The sequence below is a fragment of the Haliotis cracherodii genome, unplaced genomic scaffold (assembly GCF_022045235.1).
Source record: "Haliotis cracherodii isolate W230 unplaced genomic scaffold, xgHalCrac1.p SCAF_2, whole genome shotgun sequence".
Taxonomy (NCBI): domain Eukaryota; kingdom Metazoa; phylum Mollusca; class Gastropoda; order Lepetellida; family Haliotidae; genus Haliotis; species Haliotis cracherodii.
In genome coordinates this window covers 40,745,964-40,763,202 of record NW_027266275.1, presented here as the reverse complement: position 1 = coordinate 40,763,202, position 17,239 = coordinate 40,745,964, and the positions used below count along the sequence as shown (strand labels likewise).

The window sequence follows — 17,239 nt, the reverse complement described above, 5'->3', positions numbered from 1 at the left end:
CATGTCGATGGAAGAGGTGAACAGCCAATGGAATGACCATTATCATACCTTACTCACATATGCATATTTGTGACCAACCATGAGATAACGGACCATACGGCTGAAAGATCACATGTTGATTTCTTATCATATTTCAAAACTACAGGATCTTAGGACCACAAAAATACAATTCACAAGCCAGAAAATTGCAATTTATGAGCTTCAATTCATATTAATGACAGATACATGGCATCAAACATTTGGAATCATTTTCTGCGAAGTCCCATTTCAGACTTACAACTGTTTATGTAATGATAGAAGTTTATAGATATAGTGTCTGATTTATTGAAAGTAGATATGTATGCTGAAATGTCTTTTTTACATTACGAACTAACAAGTAAAATTAAGATAGTTTTGTAAGTCCTCACATGGCGATTTTTACGTGAGTAAGTTCTTGTTAAACATTTTTTTATGACGTCAAAGCACAATAATCCTAGCATCCATAAAGTCACTTTTCTCCTGGTGGGTCACATTTGATGACAGAGAATAATGCAAAACAAGAGTTTGCCACTAACGTGGCTATATCCCCTGCCCCTGTTGCAGAATTTATGACATAATTAAATCTAAACAAACCCTAACCTTTTTTAACCGAGGTGGAACTTGTCATGGAAATTGTAAAAAAACAAACTTACCCTCACAGAACCTAAGTCCATCTTGTTGCCATGGAAACGTAAAAAATAAAAATTTCTAAAATTTCTCAATAGCAAAAAGCACCAGTTCAGCATGTACCTGACAGACCTGCAAAGTTTGATGAAAAAATATTGAACGGTTTATGAGTTATGCTCAGAAAAAGAAACGTGACGGACAGATGGACGGACGGACGGACGGACGGATGGAGCCTGTTTCTATATCCCCCGCCAACTTCTTTGGGCGGGGGATAACAAGGAATGAACATTGTCTTGTGAATGCATATCTACATCTGATGCTAGAGTGTGTTAGGAAACAAGAAATAATGCATTGTCAGTACTTACGATATAACAAAATTTGATGGTAGGAAAACTTTTAAAAAAAGGATTGATGCATTGTTATCCCTTGATGTGATATATTATATGGATAAGTAGGTTGGGCCACCCCGGTAGAGCTAGTGGATTGCTTCCTGCAAGATGTCGGAGGTCTACAAACCACCCTCTTGCCGATCAATATCAGAACAAGGCTCTTGGTTGCCCTGATCTTCTGCATCACCTTGGGAAGAAGTACTGGTGGGGGAAAAGCGTATGCTCTTAGTCCTTTCCAAGGGATTCTGAATGCAGATTTGGGATCAAGGAGACTACGTTGAGATCTGGTAGTTCTGGCAAGTGGCGAAAAGGTTGATGTTGGGATGACCTAGGCACTGACATAGGAGATGAAACACCTCAGTGTGACACTTCCATTCCATGAGAGCTACCCAGTCTGGTCTGGATAGAGCATCTGCCTGAATATTCCAAACATCCGGGAATGTGCTGGACCAGAAAGCGTAGGCCCAGCCGATCTACCAGATGTAAGAACTGGAACAGTCTGCATACATTTGTAAATCTGGCATATGGCCACATGGTCACAACTGTCAGGAGTCTGTTTATTTGCTGACTTTCTAAATGGCCCCTACACTTCAGTGAGCATCATTCTAAGGCACAGTCAGACATGCGAGAAAACTGCTTTTCCGGCCTTATTTGATGCATACGATTCCAAGGTATATAAACAAATAACATATCAAAATAACACATTACTATCTAATCTAGCCTTTCACTTTGAAACTCAGATCATTCTCAAAGCATATGTCTACCGGTAAAATGATGACTAAGAAATAATGTGGCTCATTATATTAAACTGTAACAAGAGGTGATTACCTAACACTACCTTCCTCGTAGATGTCCCTCTCTGATGGCCTTTTGTACGGAACAACATTCTCCAAACCATTTCCGATCATCATCTCCACTCCCTATTTGGGTACCTCCTCCTTCGTCTGGATAGAATCTGAATGTATAGCTCCTTCCCTCCACACAGCCACTACCTACCTCTTGTGACCATAGAGACCAGGTAATGATTCAACACCCATTTTAGAATCTTTTCTCCAGGCGGTGACTTCTAACTCTCCGGAATCGTTCTGGGCTACCAACCCTGAATGGTTTGACCTCCACACCAGCTCCCACAGGGACTGCTCCTTTTAAATCAGCTGCTCCTTTTCCTCCGGTTGAGGATCCTACACCAATAGATATCAAAGTGGATCAACACACCTCCCCCTCCTTGTCTGGGAGTTTTCATACCACCAATCCTGTTATGGTTCTACATTGGATCGCTGATCAACTTCAGCTACAGCACACAAAATCGGCTGAGGATCATCTGTCCAGCTTCACCGGACTGTCTACTAGTTCATGGAACATTTCGCTCCCTCACCGATTTGTCACTAACCTTGATAAGGCTTTTGGGACATTAAGAATATTTCATTATTGACTGCGGCACTCATGATTGCCTTCATCTGGTAACATTGAATGTTTGCGAGAGTCTCTTGCAGCCATTCGTCCCAAATGTACACCTCTTCATCGACGCAACGACTGTGGGCTCAATAGTGCACCTCCATGATCTACAGGTAGCAGTGACAGGAACAACATCAAGTTCAAATCAGTCATCCAGCCAGTGACCGACCCACTGGTCAGAGCTCTTTCGTTTGTCATGCATCATGATCCAGCTGGAAAATCTCTTGAGTCGTATGGAACATAAACAAGCTGACATAAAAAGTCAATGTCACTGCCGTAGCTCTCAATTGACTTCTTCCAGGTGATCACTCCCTCAACATTCAGGCATGAGTGAGGCACATTCCTGGGATCTCCAATGTGATAGAGATCTTCCAGGAAGGCCTTTCCCTGGACCGGCATTCTACTCCGTGTCATTCAGAAAGTGGCTGCCACTAGTCTCCTCACACTGATTTTGGTTGCACCCTTTTGACCAACTCTGATTTTTGTTCACCATATTGATACTGCTCACCGACAGAACATTCCACCATCTTCCACTACAAGACCTTTCCGCCACAAACCCAGCTGCTCCACCCATCGTTTGAAACGCCATCTTTGAGTTTGGCGCATCTGCAGAGGTCCCTTGTTTCCAAAGTATATTCCAACGGGTAGCTAAGACGTTTAAGAAAGCTCACTGTTCCCCTACTAAGATCCTCTACGACCACAACTGAAAGGTGTTCGAGGCCTATTTTTGCTCATGACATTTCCACTCCCACTACTGCTTTACCATGAAAAGATCGCTGAATACATCCATCACTTGATGTCTACATGGAAGTTTAAGGGATCAACTCCGTCATTGCTACTTTCACGGGTTGGAAGATCTCTACAGTTGCTGAACTTCAATTCCACATCCAGTCCTACAAGTTGGCGGACCAGTCATCCTAACGATCATTCCCCCGTCATCTGACTTCGGATGATTATGAACCACTTGCTGACAAACAGTTTCTCTGCTGGCCCTTGCAACTGCTGCACACGTTTGATGAGATCCATGCTCAGGATGTTAACAGCTTAAACAGTAAGGGAGTGGGAAGGTTTTTCTGGGCCTTTGCTGGGATTTTATTGTGAAGAACCAGCTTCCAGGACCTGATTGGCTGTTTACGATTCCATCACTGGCATCCATCCTGGGCCTTTATGACCTTGAAGATCTCTCCGTATGTCCAGTTCATGCACTCCAAATCTACTTGAAAGCGGAAGAGACTCTTCATTAAACTCTTCACTCACAGCGGCCTTAGTTAAAGTCACCCGTACCATGATCTTGTTTTGGCTCTGGTTGACTATACAACAGGCCTTCACTTCTGCTGGATTGCAGGCCATCATGGAAGGGTGCTTTTGGAAGTCAGGCATGATCTTCGCTTCCCACTATCTCCGTTACAGATGTACAGGGCCTTCATCAATTCAGTCCCTTGATCCTGGCTCAGCAGTTGTCAACTGAACACCAGTGCAGAGAACTGATTCATGTACCCGCTCCTGCTCTCTCGTACCACCCTTGTGTACAAACAGAATAAATCTTGAAACTTTACCTCCTGTGTCTATTGTTTTTTTATTGTTCAGGTTCCTAGACCAAGACATTTTGAAAGGTGGATTCCCTCGTCTGTAGAGAATTAGGTCTTCAACATTGAAGTCTCTGCAAGGCGCAGCTGTTTCGACAGTTCCCAACCCTTTATGCCACTTACCTCTGCCTGGCTCGAAGATGCCCTTCTGGATATTGCCAATCGTTCCTCTTCTCATCTTAGCAAGATTCAATCCATCGGGCATGACTGATAGCTTTGACAAAGTGTTAAGAGATGCTGAGCAGTGTCCATTGGAGACAGTGTTGCAACCTGTCTTGTAGGTAGAATTAATTGACTGGAGACCCCTTCCGGATAGTTTATAAGTCATACACTGTATCACTCATTCTTTACAGATACACTGTCATTCATGTAACGATGACAATGACATATGTGAAAACACGTGCGGCATGATATACATGATTTCATGCTGGAAACTGGAAAATCTGTTCAGGCACCTTTCCTACCTAGGATCGAGGAGAAAAGAAGAAAGAGATGCAGAGTGTGAGATAGGATAAGTAAATACATAAATAAGTACATAAATATACAACTTACACTGAAATTTCCAATTCTAAACATGATGCAGCTGCATACTTCTAAAGTCTGTTTTTCATTATTGGTCTAAGAAATATGTAGGTTTGCCTTTTCTGTGCGAATTTTTGCCCTGGTGCCCTGGTGCCCTTGAGGTTGGCTGCCATTGCATTTAAATCCAAGGCCCCCTCATTTCCCTTTTCTGATATTAGTGTTACGACAAGGACCATGCTTAACTTCAAACTCTGTTTTCTATCAAATCACATTAATGAAATAACTGTTGCCTTCTGTAGTCAAAAAATGATACACAACTTTTGCATAGTCATACAAAACTTTATTAATGGTAGTACAATGTAATGATGATAGGCATTGACTTTCAATGTGTACAAAGACCATTCTCATTAAAAAATAATCATGTCATGCTGCAAAGAACAAGAGAAATACTAAAACATCAAACTTCAATGGTCAGAGAAACCTATACATAACAGCAAATATAAAACAATGTAAGAATAAAATTTACAGGTACAACAATGGGATTTTTGAAAGTGCAAAACAGCAAAAGCACATACCCAAATGACACGGTATGTTGTTGAAGCCAGGACTATAATGAGACAGTAGGCTCAGTGCAGAATTCCTGAGTATGTCGTGAATTTGTTTTGAAATACAAAGGGGAGACAACTGTTAGTTTGGCATCAAAGTCAATGTGAAATGACAAGAAATCAAATCTAGTTCTAATCCAGCTGAAAACAATTAGATTATGCCTGAAACAGACAGTGATGCTATTTTAACATGGGTTACTTCAAAATGAATATACAAAATGTTTTCAGCTTTTAGGTTCAGTTCTTTAATCTTAACTATGAATCATAACCATTTCCAAAATACACCTTCTGTTTCATTTACCGTATTCGACGTGATAAGCGCCCAGGGCGCTCTCAAAATTAGAAATAGGGGGCTCTTATTAGAATATTATTTTGGTGAAAAAAGACAGAGTTGAAACGTAAATTTCATGGTTATGCTGACAGCCTGAAATGTTAATGTACGACAGATATAATTTTCCAGAATTTTATTGCCCATAATTAAGGGTGCATATAGCACACGAGTGTGTATTATACGCGAATAAATAAGTCTTGTGTACATTGATTAATCGGAAGGGATGCTAATTGGGATTGTTCACCAGCCAATATATCAGCAAATGTCACCGTGGGCGCTTATTAGAGCGGGGCGCTTATTACGTCGAATACGGTATGTTCTTTTACTGTGTGAGTGTGGTATATTTCAAGCATCAATAGCCTGATAATAAGTAACATAAAGAAAGATGACCATGGAGCCCAACTGGACAATAACACACAGAGACACAATGCACATACACAAGGGGACGTTATCACAATGCCTACTGTGAGTGTTAGTAAAACATGTGTAACTGGTGTATTTTACCACACTTCACCAACTGAGACAGGTGCTCCTTCAACTGACACATTCCTTAGAATCATATTAATGAACCTTCACAGGTATAAAAACATTCCTTTGTGACATCACAAACAAGGAAAGTTGATCAGTCTTACATATGTCCACTTGGAATTCCTCTTATCAAGAACATCCCTATCACATAGATAAGAAAAAGAGGACTGCCAACTGACAGGCATATTATGAGGTATGATCTATAACTTATATTTTGGCACACATAGCCTCTTGGACTAAGAGTGAGGGAGGGAGTATTTCACACCAGTAATCAATCTCACAGTGAGTTGTGTTTTACACGGTTTGAACAGTATTCCAGTTATGAAGGGAGTTAGCTTGTCAGAGGCAAACCCAAAGTGATGCAGGTCTAATACACTTACCACTTTGGTGAAACCCACTAGCACAGGTATGGGGCAGAGTGAAACATAATCACAGCAAATCTGGGATTCCAACCTACATCATAGGTTTCTGGCACACCTCAGGGACACAACTCGAGCAGAGAAATGTGGCGCCTTAGACGACTCAGCCACCCGTGTAACTCAGTTTGGAAGAGTGTTCCAAAGTGTTATCAGTGGTCCATGGCAGCAAGTTAAATTGCCAGAAAATCAGTTAATCCCAGGAGCAACTTCCAAGTTCTCGAAATGCTAAGCTGCCATTGTAACCACCTAACCCACATGTGCCTGTTACAGCAAGCATTAGGTGATGGAACCAGCCTCAGAACATTCAGCATGTAGCATGCTGGAGATCCATGTCCTGATATGCCTGTTACAGCAAGCATTAGGTGATGGGACCGGCCTCAGAACATTCAGCATGTAGCATGCTGGAGATCCATGTCCTGATATGCCTGTTACAGCAAGCATTAGGTGATGGGACCGGCCTCAGAACATTCAGCATGTAGCATGCTGGAGATCCATGTCCTGCAAGACCATTATCCTCTGGAAACAGACACATGTAGCACTTTGTACACTTGAGGCCTGGCCATACACAACAACCATTTTTCACAGAAATGACACAACTTCTATCAACATACAGCATTCAATGCAACATGTTATCTTCTTCTAATGTTTTATGGTAGAAGATGTACTGCACAGGAAAAGTCTTACAAAATAAGCATGTACAGATCACAATGTGCCATTGTCAGTTAAAAAGAAGAAGTATTTTTAAGAGATTTCTTTTCACCCTACAAGGAAAAAAACACATATAAACCTATAACCTATAAATAACAGCTCCTGCCTCACATTTTTTATAAATTCCTATGAAAATCTAAAAGCTAAAAGCTAATTTTTTATGGCCTCAACACAATTCAGGCACAGATGTTGTGGAACACACGTGGAGCAGACACACAACAAGGGCGGAGCAGTGGGAAGCAGAGTAGATCAAGCTAGTGACCAGTTGGGTGATAACACCACTACAGTATCACATGCTACTACTATTTCCTGGTGATAATTGCTATATCACATGTCAAACAATCGCCAATAGTTCACCCTATAATCACAGAATATCTACAGATCAAATCAGTCGATGAGTGAGTTATCATGTTACATGACATAGGAGATATTGCCAACATACTGTGACGAAATGTACATTCTTTACACCTTATAATCTCAGGATCAGCTTAACACAGCTAAACTCTTACAAATGCACACTTTATAAAATTCCAAACCTGAGACCTAATCATCACTCTTTGACCACTGATTAAGTCATCAAATGAAATACTTCAAGTGCCAACATTTCCAAGATCTTCATGAGAACTGAATCCGCAGTTTCCATTCTCCTGTGTTGTAAAATGGTAAAACGATAAAATTTCAGAAAGGCCAGACCAATATATTTTCCGTTTTACAGATGAGTCAAACTAATTGGCAAAAAAATGAGAAAAATGTAAAACGTATTTCATTGAAACATTATTTTGATTGCATTTATGTTAAAACCTAAAGGGAATTAACCTGAAAGGAACTGTGACCAAAAAAACAATATTTTGCCCCTGGCTCATTGGCATTTTGACCACAAAAAGTCTGTATTAAAAACAATTAGTCTGGATTTACAAAACTTTAATTATCACATTGTAAACTTGTCAACCACAGTTAACAAGTTGCTAAGATACACTTCTGTGTCAAACACAAGACAACACCATCAGTGAGTAAACCATGCTATTAAAGGTCTCTAAACCTAGCATCCAATACATATTTTACATCTACCCCAAGCATACAATCATTGGAGCGACTGATACTATTACTGGTAGAAAAGTATAAAAATTTAACACAATGGAATGTACACAACAAAGCCAAGCTAGATGATATACAAAAATCGTACCAAAACAATTAAGCTTCTATCTTCAGCTTAAGCTACGAACACATATTGGCACTAGCAAAATATGCATAGCAAAATACACACCTTCAAACACACAATCTTTCCATACTTCACAGATCTTAGAAAAAGAACTCATTTGATTAAAAATCTTTGAATGGCATTTAGATGTGATACACATAAGAGAGAGTTTATGGATGTAAACTTTGTTATTATGAGGAACACCATGTTTCAGAGTATATGCTTACTCCTTCATCATTCACCTGATGAAGGAGTAAGCATATACTCCAAAACATGTACCTCATAATGAAGAAGTTGACATTCATAAATTCTCTCTTCATTTGATCTAAGTCAAAATAGAATGTCCCAAAATATATTTCATAAGTGTATGCTTTGATGACGTTTTCCTTCATACAAAGTAAAAATAATTTTTAAGACATGAGGTTGGTTTTGTTTCCAATTACTTCATCATCAGCCCAACAAGGAGAATTCCACTGTTTTTCATTCACAAAACAAAATTAAGCGTCTTTTCTTTTAATAAAATCTGATTAGCATGGACAAAATACCTAAGAAAATAGCGACTGAATGGTTTAAACATTTATGAAGTATTTCTGTTGCAAAAATAAACATATCTATTGCATCCTGGTGACTGACTAGAAAATGCATAAGAAAGCAAAAATCAATCGATGAATAATGAGGTAACTGTCACATGTCAAGTGTCCACTGATATAAAACCTTGAAAATAATTGTGTGTACTTTGCACCTGTCATAGGATCCTACCAAATACATTCATCCATACTGATAATAATAATAAGGATAATAAGGATAAAAATTAACACGACAGATCTAGCTTGACTGTATGAATATCAATGTCTAGTCAACAGTCAAGGTGTAAAGGACCCTTCATTTTATGTTCAAGAATCAGTGTTAGTACAGTGGGGTACAAAATCAATATATACCATCAAGGATATTTGTAGAGTGTCTTACATAAACACGGAAAAGAAATGGCTGGTAAATTGCATTAGCAAGCGTACCAAGGATGATGCGATGCTGGTGGCCCACATTGCCGTCACTGCTGGCCATTGCATACTGATTAAGTCAGGGAGGCTGTAGCACAATTTGCAGAAGCTGCCTATAATGGTGAAAATAACACACACAATTATAAACTGATCGACCCCATCACCAGCTGGGACAGCCTTGCAACACACCGGTACTTGTTTACAATATTAAGTACACTTCCTCAAGAACGGGTAATTACTGGAACAGAAATGTGGAGTATGGCGGGATATATATTACACACAGATATGACTGAATGACTGATTCTTGACGTTTGGTCTGTATCATATACTCACCACCAAAAGAAACGCAGGCCATAGAAACATATGGAGAAGTATGTATGTTAAGAAGAGATTTTTCCAATGTATACCACTTAATGACAAAACTAACAATCAGCCACAGTCTTTGTTCTCATCACAATATGCTGCAGGTGATTTGAAGACTTTATATGCTAATCCTGCAAGAGACAAATGGTGCATCACAAGTTAAGGATCTGTGATGTCACTTGTGCTGTGCTCATGAGCATCGGTTCACACAAGTATGTTCATCTGTGCATCAACCAATCTTGTATCTCTTGAATATGAGTAACTCTTCATATACTAACCAACAAGTAGGGTATTCGCGTTTCTTTGGGGAGTGAGCATACCTGCAAGTTAGCAGGATTGGTGGGTTGGTTGGTTGGTTGTTTAACGCCGCACTCAGCAATATTCCAGCTATATGACGGCGGTCTGTAAATATTCGAGTCTGGACCAGACAATCCAGTGATTAATATCATGAGCATTGATCCACGCAATTGGAATCGATGACATGCATCAACCAAGTCAGCAAGCCTGACCACCCGATCCCGTTAGTTGCCTTTTACGACAAGCATAGTCACCATTTACAGCAAGCATGGATTGCTGAAGACCTATTTTACCCCGGAATCTTCACGGGTCAAATTAGCAGGAAGATTGCTGAGTGTGGCATTAAACAAAGAAACAAACAAACAAAACATTTCTAAGTACTGTTAAGAATCAATTTCAAATGTAATTTTTCCACCAGATTCTGGCTTCACTCTGAACTAGGTGGTTCAAACAGGGTCGTCCAACTGGCCAGCAGGTAAGTAGCATGCACAGCTCTACAATGAAAGCCCTGTTAGAAAGTCTCTATATACACAACAGCAGCCCTAATACTGGCAGCACTAGCACAACATGAGTATTATACAATAGAAAGCTACAACATATGTTTAAGATACATACATAGAAATGACACACAAACTGAAAAATAAAAAACTAATCAAATCATGATAATCTATAAAAAAAATATACACTTGAGAATACATCAACAATGTTCTGAACATGTCAGAAACTTCAAATCACTTTGCACAATATTATTAAAATATCCAAATTAATTATCAGACTAATTATTTATACTTGTGAACAAAGAAGCTTTAATGTCCCGTATTCAAGACCTTGTTTTTTAGCATTGCACCAACATTTCTGACCTTTACCTGTAAAAGCGACTTAGAAATAAAATATCAATGACAAAGGAAACTAAACTTCTGACCTTAACTATCATTATGAAATCAACATTTATATAAAACAATCGACATGAAATGGAGGCATATCACTATGTTCACAACAAACACACTGTAACTGTAACGCAAGACAAACAGTAATTGTAGCTGTCTATAACTCTCAGCCATATTGAACAAGGTTAACTCTTGCAAATGACATGCACTGTGTATCCCCATACCCCCATATATTTCCAAACCACATCCATCACCAAACTGAGACAGCTCTGTTACACTATTCACAAAATGTCCTGATCACTGACAGAGACAATGACTTCTGAAGATTAACTCTACAGAACTGGGAAACATATTTGTAGTAAGTCAATCAAATTTATAAAGAGGCAAGTGAATGAAAGCTTGAACACAGTGAATACTGCCTTTTGCTACATCAGCAAATTTGAAGCCATCAACAGCAACCATCAAAGAGAAGCTGATGTGAATGATTATTGTTCCTGTGCCATTTTAACCAAAACAATCCTGAATATTCCACCTACAATTAGAAACATAGCTAGGCTACTGAGCTAATTTACCTAAAGAAGGTTTGAGGAAAATGCCCCATGGACAAAAAATACAGAACTGTAGACTTAACCAAGGAACATGTCTCTTAGTGTTTTCTGCCTCACGTGTATCTCTGTGAAGCTGAGAGAATACTGGCAATCCATCAGACTGCCATTCTACTGTAGCCACAGGTGCCATCACTTGAGACTGATGTTGCTGTGCGCATTAAAACATCCTGACAGAAATATCTTGGTTCATAACCTAATAACAGAGTGAGTTTCAATTTCAACAGTATCTCAGTTATATCCTGGCACGTGCATGTGGGAGCCACTTTCAGCAATATTCCAGCAATATCACGGCGGGGGACACCACAAATGGGCTTCACACATTGTACCCATGTCGGGAATCGACCCCGGGTCTTCGGCATGACGAGCGAATGCTTTAACCACTAGGCTACCCGACCGCCCCTAATGTGGGAGGAAAGCCTAGAGTTGTGAAAATTGTCAATACAAACCCTTTCTGGAAACCCACGAGAAGGGTGGAGTACCGACAAACCAAGAATCTCAGATGAGACAACAGTTTTGACCAATATGAACAACTTATTTAACTTCATGTACTTATCTGTATGATCAGTGGCAGAAACACACAATGTCACAACAATGTCCCACAATAATGTAATGACCTCAGTCTGTTTTCCACTCCACAGTGGACAAGCCCACCCACAATCACAGCCTTGGACACACTTCTTATCCTGTGCTCTCCACCACTTAGAAAGTGACAAAGGAGGGTGCTTATCAAAGCCATATACAATCAAGTCACAGAAAACAAGCTTTGTTCAAATGTCAATGAAAATAAAACATTTATGATAATAGATACTATGCAATCATATACCCCTTCAAGCCTGCTGTTTCTGTACAAAATCATTAATGGACACATATAAAATATGGATTATGTAAATTTTCTTGGTAGGGGGCACTTATAACAATTACTTGTTGATTGGTCAGTGGCCTTGGTTGGAGCAGGTGCTTTTTACAGCAAATCTTGTATTCATTATGTCTTACATTTATGCAAATCTCCAAGCTGATGCAGCATCTTCCGAAGAAAACAGCACATCACGTGTCCCACTACGTCACAGATGCATACCCCAACACACTATATACAAAGTGAGCAATTATTATGTACACAACACAAGACATACCAATTCAACAATAAACTGGACAACAATCATCTTTGGGTATCATCAATGTAAGTAATAGATAGCAGTAAACAAACAGCATGTTCTTAGGACAAAGAATCCAGGAACACACTATGCATATACAGACATGGTAAAAATGGAAGAGTCCACTTGGAGGTGATTCTAGCAATGCTGAAGCTGGGTTTGTACATACACAAGGATTGTCTTAAATTCTTTTAAGATGAAATATGATGGAAGAGTCCACTTTCCAGCAATGCTGATTGAGGATATTTACATATTTATCTCCTATTTATGATATGAACTATCTCAACAGTAGATGGGGATAGTCTGACACCCCCATGTCAAGTGGAGTCCATGTGGAGTAGACAAGTCATTTTGACTTGGGACATATATATATATTCTAAACATATCTTCAGAGTCGAGTGGTTCTTCCAGATTTTTACAAGTCTGAAGACTAGTTGCTATCTCTAACCCTGTGTCAAATATCTACTTTGTTGATTCGAAGAGCTAGGTGTGCATACATGAAGGGAGGTCACTGTAGCTTGGGCATGACAAGCTTCCTACATGAACCCGGTACTCTATTTTGTGATTTCTAAATGTGTGCAATGAGCATCCTTATATGCAACACATGACTTAGTCACCAACATGCTTGTCAGTCATGTTTTGAATCCTATTTATCTGTAGTACCTCATCAAACAATAAAAGTCTCAAACCTACAATGGAAGTAATCCTACAATCACTAGTTTCATAACTATCCCAATTAATATTCACACATTGGCAGTGAAACGTTGCTAACTCATGCCTGAATACCAGTACATGAAGACAACAATTGGTTATCGACATTAACCAACATCACAAGGCCATAGTGAGTGAGTGAGTTGGGTTTAACGCCGCTTTTAACAGTATTCCAGTTATATCGCGGTGTACGTGTCAGCTTAATGTTGGAGGAAAGCCTGAAGTGATGCAGGTCTCAGACGTTGATCACTTCGGTGAAACCCACGAGCACGGGTATGGTGCTGACAAACCTAGAAACATAATCGGGGCGAACCGGGATTCGAACCCACAATCATAGGTTTCTGGCATGCCCAAGGGACGCAACTCTGCACAGCGAATCGCGGCGCCTTAGACGACTGGGCCACCCGTGCCCCCCACAAGGCCATAGAGAAAATAACTAATAGATTTTCATCCCACCTCACTTCACTGTCCCAAGTGCCTACAGATGGAGCAAATCACTTTGTGCAATGCCTTGTTTCTTTAGCCCATGAAATCATACAATGGTCAGGTATGGCAACATTCACCAATCAGTCTGCCCAGGAACAGTTGGATTAATAAAATAGAAAATACAGTCAGCAAAATTCATCCTGCTTCGATTTTTTTTAAAGATTTGGAAGGCAACGTAATACTTTATTTATTGTGGCCCTTGTGACAATGGTTGGAGGAAACAAAGTTAACTCATTGATGAAACATCAAGTTTATGCTGTTGTTAGCACGGTGAAAATGGTGACAAATGATAGATCCATAGGACAATAATGGCTCTTGTAGACACAGCTGTTGGCACCATGTACTGTAGACACAGCTGGTGGGCGCTATGAACTGTAGACACAGCTGGTGGGCGCCATGTACTGTAGACACAGCTGGTGGGCGCCATGTACTGTAGACACAGCTGGTGGGTGCCACATACTGTAGACACAGCTGGTGGGCACCATGTACTGTAGACACAGCTGGTGGGCGCCATGTACTGTAGACACAGCTGGTGGGCACCATGTACTGTAGACACAGCTGGTGGGTGCCATGTACTGTAGACACAGCTGGTGGGTGCCACATACTGTAGACACAGCTGGTGGGCACCATGTACTGTAGACACAGCTGGTGGGCGCCATGTACTGTAGACACAGCTGGTGGGTGCCATGTACTGTAGACACAGCTGGTGGGCACCATGTACTGTAGACACAGCTGGTGGGCGCCATGTACTGTAGACACAGCTGGTGGGTGCTGTGTACTGTAGACACAGCTGGTGTAGGTAGATATGGTTCCTCTTCATCACACAGATCCAGTTCTTCTCATCATCAAGTTCATCAAAATCACAGTTTAAGATTTAGCAATAAACTATTGGGTGCTGTACTTCACATGTCTGTAGACACACCCTCCGTGGAACTTCAGAGTCAAACAGTCGTTTGTATTTAAATATATAACAGATGGCCACTTGTTTCACTTGCTTCAACTTGTAGAATTCATAATCAAGTTACTGTTAGTAGTAAGTTTCACAGTTACTTATAAATGAAGCATTCATGACGGGTACCCAGGAGGTAGACATAGGAACCAATCCACGCTCTCATGGATTCAGTGATATACTCTGGACTGAAACGATACCCTAAGCACATGATTTGATATCAATTAAAATACTCTATTCTATTACACTATTTCCAGTAAAACTCTTTTTTCCCCAATCCTTTTCTGATGTCATGTCTTCATGTTGTATTAGCACCATTGCATGATCAGTCCAACTAACCAACTTGAGTACGTCGGTGAATCACTTCAGCCTAACAAGACATGGGTGACACAATCACTGGTCCCTCGTGGCACATCGACATGAGCAAGTTATGAGCAGGATTCAGTATTTGGTGTCCTTAGGTCAGCAGTAGGCAGCAATCTCATGATGATGGGCAACACCAGATACTCACGAGGTTACAACGTCATCAGTGTCTTCCATCACAAACTATAGCTACATTACACAATGTTGGGTAAATCAGGAACATATCTTATCATGTCAAAGGACAAAAGGTGCAAAAGATTAAAGAAAATACTGTGATTTATGTAAGGTCAATAACTAAAATATGTCTAATGTAAACTATTCTTTACTTAATCTATTGAACTAAAAGTGTAAAAATATCTACATCAATATATGTTAGACAATGTAATGACTACATTTCTGAGCTCAAAATATATCTAACAATAAAATCAATCAGATGAGTCAGTGTCTTTGCTGACATCCCATGGCAGCCATGTGATCCCCTGTCTCCTGGCTGCCTCATGCTTCACTGGAGCCCTGCATAGCCCCAGGGTGGGGGGCCAGGTTGTTGTACTGCTGCATGCTGCTGTACCTCCCAGGGTGGTACTGAAAGTCATGTAAACAAAAGTACAGCATATATAACTTGCCACTATCCAAGCCATGCATGTTAGAATGCATACAGCAGCTATGCTCTGGTCAGACGGCCATGGAAGACTGCAGGAGGGACAGGATAGCAGGGAGAGCATGATTGTATAAAATGAGGAAAATAAAGCCTTTCAAAATGTTTGGAAACAGAAGGTACTACAAAATGGTGAAAATGGACGCATCTGTATTTTATGTGTGTTTCTCACCTCCCTCCAACTACTTTTCATTTTAAAGCTGATCCATTGGTTGGAGTGAGTACACACCAACCCACCCAGCCAGTAACATGTTTAAAGAATTCCTTGTGACATAAAAACATCTGTGCTGTATTCTATCATAAGCATATTAACTGAGAGTAAGTAACTCTATCTAATGCTTTATTTTACCTGTCTTTTAAGCACTCCAATATTTCATTCTTTAAAGCTCTCAACATCAACACCGCCACCATTATTGTAAATATCTTGAACAACTGACAATTGATTAGTTGTATTCTAATGGAGCATGGAGATGAGAACACCAGAACATTTTAACTGATGCCTGTGAAAATGGAGTGTAAACCAGTGGTCAATAGCTAGAGCAACAGCCCACACTATTGAGGAGGACACATTTAGCCAGATCAGCAGTGCCATGGCCTCATCCACAACAGGCTTTGACAAACATGAGGCACTGCATGTATATATTGGGCCCAGGAATCCACACCAAAAAGATAATTAAGGCTCATCATATTTTCAATTTATGAATCCATATACCCCTATTTAGAAATTGGACATGTCACAAAAATATGGAGATGACCATTTAAATTTGTGTCAGAGCCTTTTGTCTTTCTCGACAATAAAACAAGTTAAAATAAAATCAGATAGGAAAATTATACTTAAAAATTCTAGATTAATTTTTCTTATTGAAATGAAATCTAACATATATGATGAAGTTAATGTATGTTACAACCACTTCATATATATGTGAAGCACAAGCAGTTCTTTCTTTCAGATCAGTCAGTAAAAGAACGAAATTCAGAGCAAATTACAGAAATAATTAATTAGGGTGATAGGCAAATGCAGCTACAAGCCAAGCGCGATGGGTGAAGCGCTACTGGTCATGGCACCGGTAATTGTCATGTTGTCACGATTAGGATGAAAGAGAGCGCAAGTGAGTATGGTTAACGCCACTTTTAGAGCTTTCCAGCAGTTTCAGTTGGGGAAACCAGGAATGGGCTACATATGTGGCCAATGGAACCCAGGTGTTTTGGTCTGACATGTAGGTCCAAGTTATCCTCAATCTATCAGATATTTAAACAGGACTGAGTTTTTCAATGCTTATGGTTTTAAAAACCTGCTTTTGGTTTGAAAAAAAACACATCCTCAATTGAAAATAATGTATTACAGGAATTGCATTTTGACACTGAACCTCTTCAGCCAATGTATC

General features: G+C 40.0%; 1 protein-coding gene across 5 annotated transcripts in view; it reads right to left on the bottom strand.

Annotated features, from left to right (window-relative positions):
• Nucleotides 1–5,925: 5,925 nt before the first annotated feature.
• The window catches only part of LOC139468100 (protein tweety homolog 1-B-like), a 32,749-nt gene continuing 21,435 nt past the window's right edge, over nt 5,926–17,239 (bottom strand). For 3 of the 5 annotated variants that reach the window (XM_071249827.1, XM_071249828.1, XM_071249831.1), the window contains one exon: nt 5,926–15,790. In XM_071249827.1, the coding sequence (XP_071105928.1) occupies nt 15,695–15,790 (96 nt within the window). In that variant the 3' untranslated portion in view covers nt 5,926–15,694. The remainder of the gene's footprint in view (nt 15,791–17,239) is intronic. The other 2 variants (XM_071249829.1, XM_071249830.1) reach the window with 1 other exon arrangement.